At 41.6% G+C, this 13,078-nt stretch overlaps 1 protein-coding gene across 9 annotated transcripts in view; it reads left to right on the top strand.

Moving 5' to 3' along the window:
• Positions 1–590: 590 nt before the first annotated feature.
• slc4a5b (solute carrier family 4 member 5b) overlaps positions 591–13,078 on the top strand; it is a 58,824-nt gene continuing 46,336 nt past the window's right edge. For 8 of the 9 annotated variants that reach the window (XR_004931561.1, XM_036140579.1, XM_036140578.1 and 5 more), the window contains exons 1-3: positions 591–744; positions 2,955–3,019; positions 4,617–4,835. Coding sequence is in view for 8 of the 9 variants with exons in the window: in XM_036140579.1 (XP_035996472.1) it covers positions 2,956–3,019; positions 4,617–4,835 (283 nt within the window). In the remaining variant the exon portion in view is untranslated. Of the gene's footprint in view, positions 745–2,954; positions 3,020–4,616; positions 4,836–11,440; positions 11,902–13,078 lie in introns of those variants that run through there. The other variant, XM_036140580.1, reaches the window with a different exon arrangement.

Here is a 13,078-nt window from a genome sequence, read left to right as displayed (position 1 = left end):
AGAAAAAAAACTCCTAATAACTTATGATGTTGTTGATCAAATTACATATGAAAAATCTGTTATTTTAAAAGCAATATCTATAATTTACTTTAGTTTTATTATTATTGTGGACTGCACAGTAGCACTGTTGCCTTGGAGCAAGAAGGGCCTGGGTTCAAATGCTTGCCTGGGGTCTTTCAGCAGGGAGTTTGCCTGTTCTCCCTGTGCATGTGTTGGTTCTCTCTAGGTGTTACAGGGCAAAAACACGATGGCCAGTGAGTACCCTACAGTTAGCCCAATGACATTAGTAGGTATAGATGATTATCATTACTATATTATGTGTGCTGGCTATTTAACTTGCAGCTGAATATCCCCATTGCAGGACAAATCGTTCTATTTTATTCTATTTCAAGTAACCTTCAGCCATTTCACAGCTTTAGCACAAAGTTTGGGAAGTTACCTTCAAGATCAATGGCTTTCTCATCATAAAAAGGGCCGAAAATGTGAATGGATGCTCGACAGAGTGAATTGATTGGACTCCACGCGTGTTCCTCCAATAACAAACACAGACACACAAACATACCCTGCAGGAACATCAAGCACTCAATACACAGATATTCTGGGCACTCACTGTGGTTCTGTCTGTGTCCAGTCGCAGCGTTCTTTTCTAATAGATACGTTCATTGCTAGAATTCTGCACTTTTGGCACCGCTGACTTATTAAGATCCTGCAGTCAGGTTAGCTCAGCTTGTTCACTCACCTCAGGTAAGAAATCAATTTAAACAATTTTAAGGTCTTTAACTTCATTATGGTTTATGATTGACGCTTTATATTTAAAGAAGTGTTTTGATGTGCAGCCCGGGCTGTTGTGAGTTAACAAACTTTTAACTCCATCACCAGATGTATGAAACTGTTTTAAAACTTATTGTATGCAGTGTTTGTTTTTCACCACAGATAGTGTTGTACATGTTTGATGTTTGTAAATGTAATGTTCATTGGGTTTGGATGCTTTTATAATCTACTGTAGTATTACCAGTGGCCACTATGCAAAAAGAACCACTTACTGTAGAGTAAATGTAAAAAAAGAAATAAAAACTCTGAAGCTCATTACATGTTTGTAATGACAAACTCTGATACGAATCAGCACCAGCTTCAAAAACACACCTTTGCATCTTTTAATCAAAGGTAAAAATAAAATAAACAAATACCAATTAAAGAATTACGTTCGAGTTGCAATCCTATAAGGGAAGTTTTCAGATGTGTTCTAAGCTTGGAAAATGCTGTAAAGTTAGACGCCCATGAGTTGTTGCAGCTGGCTTAATGATAGGAGCGAGAGTTGTCGGTTGAAAGGTTAGAAAGGACAATAAAACAATAAAACTTAGAAGTTAATATAAGGCCCAAAAGATGGAAAAACATGTTGGCTGACACCAGTCAACTTTATTGGACATTTAGTGCAAATTCTTACTAACAAACAAAAAATATATTATTACTGGTAATATTGGAATAAAATCAATTGCATTGACAGTTTGATATTTGGTATTTATCATTTATGGTATACTCATAAAGAACAGACAAAAGAGAGATCCAGTGATCTGTCCGACTAGATAAACAGTCAACAAAGGACCACTTTGATTATGGCATGGCTCGTTCGTCAAGTGTTTTGAATTGGTAATGTTTGCTTCACCATCCCTAAACTTTAACCCAGCTTTGTATTAACAGGATTGTGATGTTGCAGTCACGCTGGTGGCCCACTGACAGTATGAAGGATTATCCTTGCTCTGTGTGCCGAGAGGAGAGTACCCATGTGACTGTCCTTCACAGTCAGTGATCAGGCTTCAGGAACTTGGAAGCAATCTGAACTGACATATATTGATCAGCCTAGAAAACTATTCTAAATAGGCTTCAGGATGAGAAACCAATGTCATAAGAGGCAAATTGGCACATAATCAGTACCAAACATCCCACAGCAAACAACTCTAGGATCAGGTAAAGTCAGGTCTGTTTATTTATTGCAAAAATTAAACCGTGATTACAAAATGTCTTGCCTTTGTCTAAACAAACATTCACAAATAATAATTATCACAAAAATGAGACTTTCAAGAAGGCATTTCTTAAATACACAGCGGAAAGAAGCAGCTGTACCAAGCATTAGTTTTGTCATTAGTGGTGGTAGACCTAAACATAAGCAGGATGTAGGCAAGACCATGTTCAAGCATGAATTTAGAAAAATAAAAGACAGAGGGGGCAGACAACGGGACTTTAACCGCCCTGGCCAGAAACTAACAGGGGGATCTGGCTAACGGCTGACTAAAGTGAGCGGTATCCGGGTGGGGGTTGTGATCACTGAACGAGTGGGAGGCTGATTTTCAATAGGGTGCAACAGAAGGGAAAAGCAGGAAGACAGAGGGAACTCAGCGGTTCGACTGCAAAACAAAACTAAATTCAAATGAAATGACACCAGAGAAATGTAAATCCAAAGCAGAAGAATATACATGACTCAACACAAAGTGACTGGCAAGAGTGTTACGTATTCATGCATCTGTATTTGAAGTAGAAAGTTCATCCCTACACAACACAATAAACATGTTTTTAAGCTTTTTGTTTTTCCTGTTGATTTACAGGAGTGAACTGGTAACAAAGTGCTCTTTGGTTTCATAATGGTTATTACAGATTAGGATTACGAGTCATAGCTGTATTCAGACTGGTTTAGGAGCAGATTGGTAGTAATGCTGGGAATCCTGAGCTGACTTTTCTTCTGAACAGCATTAGGGTCCTTGAGGCTTGCTGGCGTTTTCTATCGAGTTTTCCCTTCTGTCGGTTATTGATGCGTCGGTTCGTGATGGCACATGTGTTGCCATGTGGGGCGCTGGGTCCTGCGATACAGTCAGAGCTACTGTACGGCCAGGAGGATTCCCCGGACTATATCTCATTCGCTTTCTTCGTTGTAACCTTCTGATTTTGAATCTATGTTTCAGGATGGACCACCATGACTGGCAGCGGGGAAAGAGTAGAGGCCACAGGCACTATGATGATGATGATGGTGAGGCAGAATGAAGCTCCGAGCCCACTGTTGTGTTTCCTGGTCAGCTGTGGCTTCATTTTGGAAATTAGTAATATGTATTGAAGGATAACATCAACTATTAAAAAAAAACATCCACTGTGGTTTTTGATGGAATGACATTATAGGTTTAGTTTATTTATTCAACAGGAGTCGTTTGGAAAGGACAGAGGGCAAAATTAGCACAATATAACCAAATCATTTTACTGAGAGGCCTAGAAGCTTGTGTATTAATCACACCAAAGACAGATTTATTTGATCACCTAAACATCAAGGCATTCATCCATCGTTTTTATGTTTATTTTCTGAATGTGAACCATCTGCTGAGGTATAAAATGAAGCGCTCAGAACACTTCAGTTGACATTGGCAATACCTACTGGCTAATTTGACTCTCTATGAAACAAAATGTGGGCGGCTGCATCAACTTTCCCATTTCGGATCAATCAGAGGACCAATCAGTGTCACACAATGACTTTTCACAGCAGCCTTAAAATAGACAAAAATAAATCTGGAGTTGTCTATTCTCGGTTATAAAGTATGTTGAGTTGATTTTCCAACCTGAGAATGCTCTAATTTATGTTTACTGCAGGCATTGATCACAAGTATCATCTTTTCCTCACATCAGCCTCAGTATGCTGCTCCAACATGGGGTTGACTTAGTTAAATAATGCCTATAAAATGTTCTGACAACACGCTACCTAGAACATGCATTAACTAAGTCACTTTTCTAAAGATATATCCCACTTGACACATACAGCACAGTCTTTATAAAACTTAAAGTCCAGCTGTTGCTTAAGACATGTTCATGCAACTTGCTAACATGCTAAGGAGACTTTGGCATGTTTACACTATGCTAGGACATGACTTGGTAACAATTTGGCTTGTAAGCTGTGCAGACAAAACCTCTTCAGCTTAGTTAACTTTAACTTCATTGGTAGGTCATCAAATTTTTAGACCAGTGTTTCGGCTGCTCTCTACACTACTCTCATACAGGGATGGCTATAAAACACCATATATTTTAGGAAAACTCAGACTTTTTAGGTCAATGTAGAGGGCATAAAAAAGGTTTTGCAAGCAGCACAGAGGAAAATAGTCTATGTTTACCTCAGCTGGCTTTATTGTGAACTATTTAAATAAAATGGTGGGACTGACATAAAGACACAGAAGGTAGACTTGAGTCAGGAGATGAGTTTAGCCCAGGATTGCTATCTTGATAATGTAACAATGTCTTCATGATCCACTCAGTCTCTATGTCATACACACACACACACACACACACACACACACACACACACACACACACACACACACACACACATATATATATATATATATATATATATATATATATATATATATATATTGCAATAAAGGAGCAAAGTAGCAAGGGCTTTTTCCTCAATTTTCAGAAGTTTTAGGGTGCACTTTTAACGCCCAGGAACTGACATGACAAGTGAACGAATGTGAAAACAAACGTACTGGGAACATAACAATTAAATGCACAATAGCATTAAAAGCCGAACGATGGCATTTCGGAAATGTGAGGATGTGCTTATATATTGTCCTGTTCCCTTTCAGAGGCCCACCCATTCTACATTGGTGTTCCAGTTTCCCACAGACGGAAAAGGCGCAGGCACCGCTCCTCCACCAGTGATGCTGACCGTGACTCGCGACACTTACACTATGATCACCAGGCACACCATGAACCCTCACACAGACAATATTACCATGACAAGGAGGAGTGCTATAATGACGATGGAGGCAGCACAGGGCAGCATGGGCACCTTGATCCCACAGGTTAGTTACCGCAGCTCAACTGCTCCTAAATCTTTAATAACGGATCCAAGTCCACAGAGGCACAAAGCACACACAGTAGACGGTTATTTTTTTGTTGTCTTTGGAGTGCCAAAAACCTCAATAAGCAATCAGAGATATCGACTGTGCAGTCAGTATTCTTATGACACCATTGTTCAGTCTATGACATAGTTTTACCTACTTTATTATTATTTTATCTTTGTTTATTTAATTTCTCAGTCCGGGAACCAACACAATTTCATTGTAATGCTGATAAAAACATGCAATGACAAATAAACTGATCTTATCTTATCCAGCGGTTCATTATATAATGTGCTAAAAGAAAGCCATAGAGAGATTTGACACACTTTGCCCACAAGATGAATTTTCATGGTATTTGTACATTCACAAACACACAGGCATCCATCTTGTACCGCTATAGCTTCAACCTTTTGTGTCTGAACCAAAAAGGGTTCAGGCTATTCATGTTGCAGTATTGAGGTTTAAGGTGGGTATTGTGCCATTTTACCTATTTGATTATGAATACTATAAATAATTAGATTTGGATATTATAATTAATAATGTGTTATTCTAGTCAAAGGTAAGCAACAACGAAAAAAATTCAAATGGTTATGAATAAGGGCTACTAGTCTTTAATGATTATAACGAGCTATTGGAAATACTGATCACTAATCATTAACCACAAGCAAAAGAAAATGTCCCTATGTATATCTGTGTTGTTAACTCAAAAGGGATGATTCCGTAACTCTTAGAGACAATTCGATCATTGATATAAAAATAACCACTGCACTTAAGCTAGTTAAAATGTATTAAAACAATAATTCCCTATTACAGTAATTATTCTATTTAATAATACTATGTGAACACACTAACTTCTGAAATCAAACAACACACAACATAAAAAATCAGCAAAGGAAAAAAACTTGGAGGTAGCAGTCTTTCGGTAATTTTCACACTTAATTAAGCCTCATTAAATAAACACTGAATAATCACCATTAAGACTGCACTACATGTAATGTAAACAGTATTTTTTTTTTTGGTTAAGGCATAGAGGTAGTGGAATGGCTTTTCAAACACTAAGACAATGGCTAGGCATTAACAACAGTTAGCTTCAAAATAGCTTATAGCTAAAGAGCCTCAAGATGGCAGACTGAGTAACACAATAGGATATCCTGCTAACAACGGTTAGCTCCCATAAGCCACAAGGGGGAAGAAAACAAAGCGACTGTCGTCTGAACAAGGTAATGACAGTTAGCTTCCACAAGCCATGAGGGAAGGTGTGGTGAAGAGGCGGACCAAGTCAAAAATAATGGGCTACCTGGCTAACATCAGGGAGCTTCAAACTAAATCCGCCGGGAACCAGAGAAATGAAAATGTTTGTCAGTTTGGTTCCAAGCTTAAAGACTTTTAAGCTCTCCTAGGAAAGGGTAAGGGGTGACGTGCTCTTGTCCAGCAAAAGTCGTTCGATCATGGGTCCAGACGGAATGTGCCAGGAGATTTGGGGTATGTCTCTTCTTTTGTTGTTGTTGTTGTTTGTTTGGGTTTTTGTGTACTGTCTGGCAATGTTGCAATACGAATTGTTGTCTTAATGCCAAAAAGAGCTCAACTGATTTTACTTTCACAAGTGGGGACTTACTGCTTTCGCCATATTGCTCTGGTTGATGTATGTACGCAAGAAGCTTTATTAGATTTTATGCTGGGGCTATTTCATGGTCAATGGACACCGAAACAGGAAGGTGAAAGAGAAATAAAGAAGAGTAACAGATGAGACAAAATGCTAAAAGGGAGAAAATGTGAAAGAGAAAGAGGAAAAGAAAGGGAGAGAGCGACACAACATCCTTTGAGTCTGCTTCTACACCTGCAAAGAGATTTAAAAAGAACAGCAAAACCAACCGATAAAGTATTACAACAACCAACACCATGATACCATCACTGAAAAATATAAATCATTATGATTTAATATGGAATGGTTTTCTGTATCGAAGTGAATCTATATGTTCCTGAATCCAAGCACCTGTAGATGTTTGCGAGAGTGCACTTGTGGATGTAAGGTTTTTCCATAACAAAAATGTTCAATAGTGGTCGTGAAGAGCCAAGGATCTGCCCCCCCCCCCCCCAGAGCACCGAGGCAGACAACAATGGAACCAGAACCCCAGATGCACGAAGGGACCCCCAGAGCAAAGGTACCCAACAGGGGCCAACACAGGGAAAGCTGTCTCCCCCACTGATGGAAGAGCAGAGATGGGCCCCCAAGAGCCTCCCAAGAGCCACAACGTCAAAGCACCCAGAAGCTGTGGGGATGAGCCTGGGGCCCCTGAAAAAGCAACAGGGGCCCAGGACCCACTGAGCAGCTGCCAGGAGTGAGCGGCACTCACCCCGGACACCGAGAACCACCAACGCACCAGGGAGCCAAGGAGCTTGCCAACGGAGGAGAGAAGGATGGGGGGATGGGCTCCACACTTAGTGGATACCTGAAATGTCCCAGGAGAGGGAGCAGTTCAAACCCAGCCTGACAAAGAGATAAACAGAAAACCATGTAGAACACAGTCACATTCACACTTTCCCACCCTAGTGCTAACCTGACAAAAGCCAGCTGTATGTTGCTCCGCCTAGCTCCACTCACATACATCTGGGACACCGCCATAGGAATTGCCTTTACTGAAGGCTGGGCCTTATCACAAATTCTTGCATATGATTGGATAAGCCACTTGTCTGTCATCTTTATCGACGTGCTATTTCAACCACTCACACCGAAGCTAACCCGTGACGCTGATGATAGCGACGCAGGAAAAAAATAAAAAATAAAATTAATAATGTGTTTGCGGCTCTAGTGGCACGCGTTTTATTGACAGTGAGCTGACAGGAAGAGGGTGGAAGACAGGCGGCAAAGCGCCGCGGGTCGGAGTCGATCCCGGGCTAACCGCTAACCGCTCCGGGGCACGTCCGCGTCTGCAGCGGACGCGCCCCGGAAAACAAAACTTGCCAAATCCGGTCGGGAGAAGGGCGAAAACATGGTTTCCACCAACAAAAGCCTTCAGAGGCGTTCTCTGATGTTCTTTTAATGAAACAATATTAGGTAGATTGGACAACACGGAAGAAATAGCAGCATCAATGTTAACGCTTGCTTCCTCAACGAGCCGCCATTGCTATCAAAACAGTCTCACGTCATGGTCGCGTCTCCACTACGTCACATCTATGAAATGCCAGCCCTGCGTCCTGATTGGCCAGACCATAAAATTGGTTGGAGAAATCACTTTCTACCGGCGGTGTCCCAGATGTATGTGAGTGGAGCTAGGCGAAGCAACATACAGCTGGCTTTTGTCAGGTTACCCTAGTGCCCCTGCGAACATGCAAACACTCCTACCACAAAAAAGGGGGACGTGATACACACACTCACCACACACATCCTATATTCCTAGGTGCAGACATCAGCCTCCAGGAGGAGTAACCAGCCCCCGGACCCGGGAGGTGAACCCCAACATCAAGATGAAGGGGGGGGGGGGCACACCACAACACAATCTACCCAGTCCATGCTCCTGTCCTAACCCCCCACCCTGATCCCAGACCAGGCGAAAGGGCCAAGCAACGAGAACTCACCCCACAAACCCTGAGGTTCTACCTCCCCCACACCCTGCCCTCCATACTTAAACCCCCTTCCCCACCCCACCCATCCACCCCTTATTCCAGGGGAGAGCAAAAGTACCAGCCCCAGCCCAGACCAGGGACACAACGTTCACCCCCAGCCAAGACCCCGACCAGGTGGCCAGCTCCCCCTCCAGGCCCCGGACTCCGTGGCAATCAGGGAACGTCTCTTCATTACAGCAGATGCTGCGAGAAAGAGACCGAGCTGATCTGCGCTGCAGCTTTTGAACCTAGTAGGTGGAGTCGCAGACATGCTGTGAGTCAGAGTTTAAGCCGTGTTGCATGCCAGGAGCTGTAGTCTGAGCGGCCATGAATTTTATTGCATAACACAGCACATAGTGGTGCGACAAAAGCAAAACCTAACGAGCCCACAGCCAAACTAACATAAAAATGGCAGGGCAGGAGGGCAACATAGCTGCTGCTATCCCATCTGTTTTGTAGGAATCCACAATTTCATCTCAGAAAGAATGGCAAGAAGTGCCTTGAGTAGCTTGCCTTCTTGTGGTTTCTCATAATGCCTTCTGCTTACATTTTAATTTAATACTGTGATTGTTATGATTTGGGTTTTGTTTGTTTTGCTTTTGGACTTTTCTTCGGCCTGTCACCTCTTAGCTACCTGCCATTATCCTATCAGCTCTGCCCCAGTCAATTAGCCCACATCAACTCCACCTGCTGTCAGTAATTAGATTATTCTCTTCACCTGTTCACCAACCCAAATATACCCGCCTCAGCCAACTCATCCCCGCCAGAAAGACACCTCACTTCGCCTCTCATGACGGATCGCCCTGTTTGATGTACCCTGCTTTACCAGATCCTGTGTGCTCAGCCAGCAGGACTCTCCAGCTAAGTTGCCTATGCCTGCGTGCTGCAGCCTTGCCAGTTTCTCCGTGAGTCTCTGCCGTTTGCTCTGCTCGTTCTTGTGGTTTCCTGACCTACAACACCTGTTCTGGTCTCATGCTCATCCCTGCCTGCCTGCTCATTCAGCCAAGATTCATCTGCCAAATCTGGTTCTGTTTATCTGCCTAACCTGCCACCACTCATCTTCCCAATAAACCTTTTAAATGTATCTCCGGCTGAATATCGGGTTCGTCAGCAGGAAACATAACAGTGATTGGTTAAAACTAGTATTGCACCGATACCGATACCAGTATCGGCCGGGGCGCCGATACCGCACTAGAATGGTGGTATCGGTATCGGCGAGTACCAACTAATAGGGCACCGATACCATCTTGATGTTTGTATGTCACTTGAATGCAGCCTTCTTTTTCCCGATACTCACTAGTTCTACTGGATTCACTTTGTATTAGTCTTTTTCCTGCTTTACAAAGGTAGCAGTTTGACAAAGCCAGCAATTATTTTACATCCAAGTAGTATGCTGTTCTTCATATATACACACACACAACAGTATCAAACAGATGGTATCGGTATGGAATTGGTATCGGCCAATACTGCACAGCCAGGTATCGGGTATCGGTATTGGGGCCAAAAAACGGCATCGGCGCAATACTAGTTAAAACCAACCTTTGGTAGGCGGTTCTAGGTGTCGCTTCACCCAATCAGCTCAGAGAGCTCTGCTGAATCTCCCTCCTTTTCTCGAACGGATTCAAGTGTAGGAGTCCCACATTGATAATGTGCGAAATGAATGCTACACATTATCAATCTGGCTGGCCCGGTTACTTACACACATTAAACATAGGAATCAGACATAACATTTTTTTTTAAAGTTACTAAACAAAATCATTATGTCATGCATATTTATAAGTGGAGAAATTCTAAAATTAAAGACTTTGGTTTTGATTTCTCAGTTTGTGCTTTGTTGGTACTTTTATCACTCTTTTGTTTGGTTATGCTCTCCTTAGTTATTGTCTCTTTGTTTCCGTTTTTGTTCTTTGTTCATTAGTTTCCCCCAGTCGGCCTCCCTCAGTTACCCCATCTTCTGGCCCTCTCTTAGCCAATACCATTTACTTAATGGACAGCTGGTCTTTATTCCACTAATGTCATTTACCAGTATATGCTGTATACTTACCAGGTTTAGTTATTTGCTGTCATATTTCCAAGGTCACCGGTGAACTTTGTTGGATCTATTGTCGTTAAAGACACCTTGGTTTACACCCATGTATTTGCTGCCCAATCTCCCCTGTAACAGGCTATTAATACCTTCTCACATTTAGACAAAAATGAGAAAGGAGCCCATACAAAGGTTGAGGATTCTTGTGTCATAACTCTAGTCTCTTTAAATGGTTGTTTGATGATAGAGAACAACCACATGAATTTAAATGTACAGTCCTATCCATTTTGTGGCTGTGCAAGTCAATCAAATCCACCTTACTACTGATATGCTGCAACTTGCAAGTTGAGATGATGACTGAGATTGTGGAATAATGCCCTGTTTCAGGTCGGTGGTAGCTATGACACCCTGGGGCACGGGGGCCATGTGTTTAGTTCATCACTGTACTGTTTTTGCAGACTGTAGTCAAGTGGTGCTCCAAATCTGCTTTGTGTTGTAGATAAGGCCTTCATGTAGAAAAGGAGCTTCTGTCCTTGTTTTATTTTGCACATTTGGTGTGTGACTAATCACCTGTTTAAAAGCAAATTGTATGAGGCCTTCCCACTGGAAAACCTGCATTAAACCTATTTACTACTTTTTTCACACCGTATCAAGAGGCATATGATCAGGTATATCCATATAGATGTGGATGTGGATGTGAAAAGGTATGAAATTTGTTTGTGAATATTTTGCGGCCATAAAGTCGGAAAGCTGTAAGCTGATTAGAGCTGGAGAACTCCAAGCTGTGTGTGCGAGTGAGTGAGTGAGTGAGTGAGTGAGTGTGTGAGTGAGTACAGTATGTGCTTGTGCTTGCAAGCTGAAGTGACTGTGAATTATGTGTGATACACTTTGTGCTTTTTTTCCGTTCCTCATTCTGTTTGGGATAAATACCAACCAGCATTAAATGTTTGAGAGGGGCAGTTAGTAAGGCACTGATGTTGCATTCTTTAGAGAGTCATGTACAAGTTATGTTGGTGTTTTGTGGCATGTGAGCACAAGAGTGTGTGCATGGGGGGTGAGTACTAGAGAGCCCTGTGGTGTGTGTCAACCCTCTTAAAAGCCTCCTACCCACTGTTGCTTTGGAGATTTTTGTTGCTTTTCTGATCAACTAAAAGGTGAAGCATCTACAAAACTATATTCTGTTAGCTACTGCTCAGCTAGGAAACAATCCATAAGGAGGACAACGTTAACGGATGTATATGAGAAGGTGAGCTGAGGACTGTCTTACCAGGTGGACTGGAAGCTAGAGACCCATATTTCCTGAAGCAAACCAGAGGACGGCTCTCTTCATTAACATTTGGATCCTATTTGGTGTCTCAAATATGACCTCTCAGCTGACCTTGCCTGGCTCCCGAACAGGTAAAGATTCAAGTAAAAGGAACATAGACCAATTATCTATTAATCAGACAAAGGGATTGGAAATTGTCCCAAACATCTTGTAATATCACTTCAATGCTGTTTGACTTGTTATTTACAAAGGAGAAATAAGTTGCTAATTCATTAGCAACTAATTCCTCCTTTGTAAATAACAAATTCATTATCTATGGTTGTAGATCTTAACTTTAAAGTCCAGGAGTTTTTCATTGACAAGTTCAAATGTGAGGGAACTTCTCTGGGCTGATAATTTGGCCCAAATCTGACAGTGAGCGGGCTGTCATTGCTCTATGGAAATATTATGAACTTATAAAATGGTATCTTAGAACTGACTTGTCAGAAACGTAATCTTCTGTTTTCGCAGGTGAAAAGATCACAGTATGATTCCAGCATGAATCTGGTGCTTGCATTCATTTTGCCTGACAGTTAATTGACCTTTTCACCAGTTCTTAACTACACATTGCATATTCCATCCCATGTCCATTTCAAACCTGTAAGCAAACCAATTTCTGGTCAGGTATTCTAACCATTTTGCATTGATTTATTTTCTTTTTAGTCAAGTATTTTGATGAATCATAAATATTAATGATCATAACAATGCTTACATTTCATGAAAATTGAAATTCAACTGTAAATTGATTTCTAAAGGCTCTGTAATACATTTGCAATGACTGGTCTGTAAACGTTCCCATTGACTGTAGTTCTGAGTGCTGTTTGGGTCAGCTGATTCTCATAAATATGAAGGATCATATGATTCCAGATCAAACCATAAAAAGTCTGATCATCCTTCCTCTAGTGAATCATATTGGAGTCAGGTAACCTAATTTTCTCACTTTAGCGTATAGAAAATAGTTTAATTTATCAGTTGTCTAAGTGGGTGTGAAACAATCCCAGTAATGGTCTGACGTGGTCCGTGGTTGGTATGTAATGTCCTGCACAAGACGGCTCCTTTCCCTCCCTGAAAAAAGTGGGTATGAAACCACTAAAACTACAAGAGGTTGCAATGATGCAGGACCCAAATCACCAGCACACTTTACCTTGAATACAATAATTTTTTAATCCAGAGTCAAGAGACAAATACCTGCTCTTTTACAATGGCTGCATCTTTACCACAGTATAATGGAACAATTTTAAAATGAACTCCGTATTAGCCAACAGTTCC

This window comes from Fundulus heteroclitus, chromosome 8, assembly GCF_011125445.2.
Source record: "Fundulus heteroclitus isolate FHET01 chromosome 8, MU-UCD_Fhet_4.1, whole genome shotgun sequence".
Taxonomy (NCBI): domain Eukaryota; kingdom Metazoa; phylum Chordata; class Actinopteri; order Cyprinodontiformes; family Fundulidae; genus Fundulus; species Fundulus heteroclitus.
Note: the sequence above shows the minus strand (reverse complement) of the source record. Positions and strands in the feature narration are given on the sequence as shown.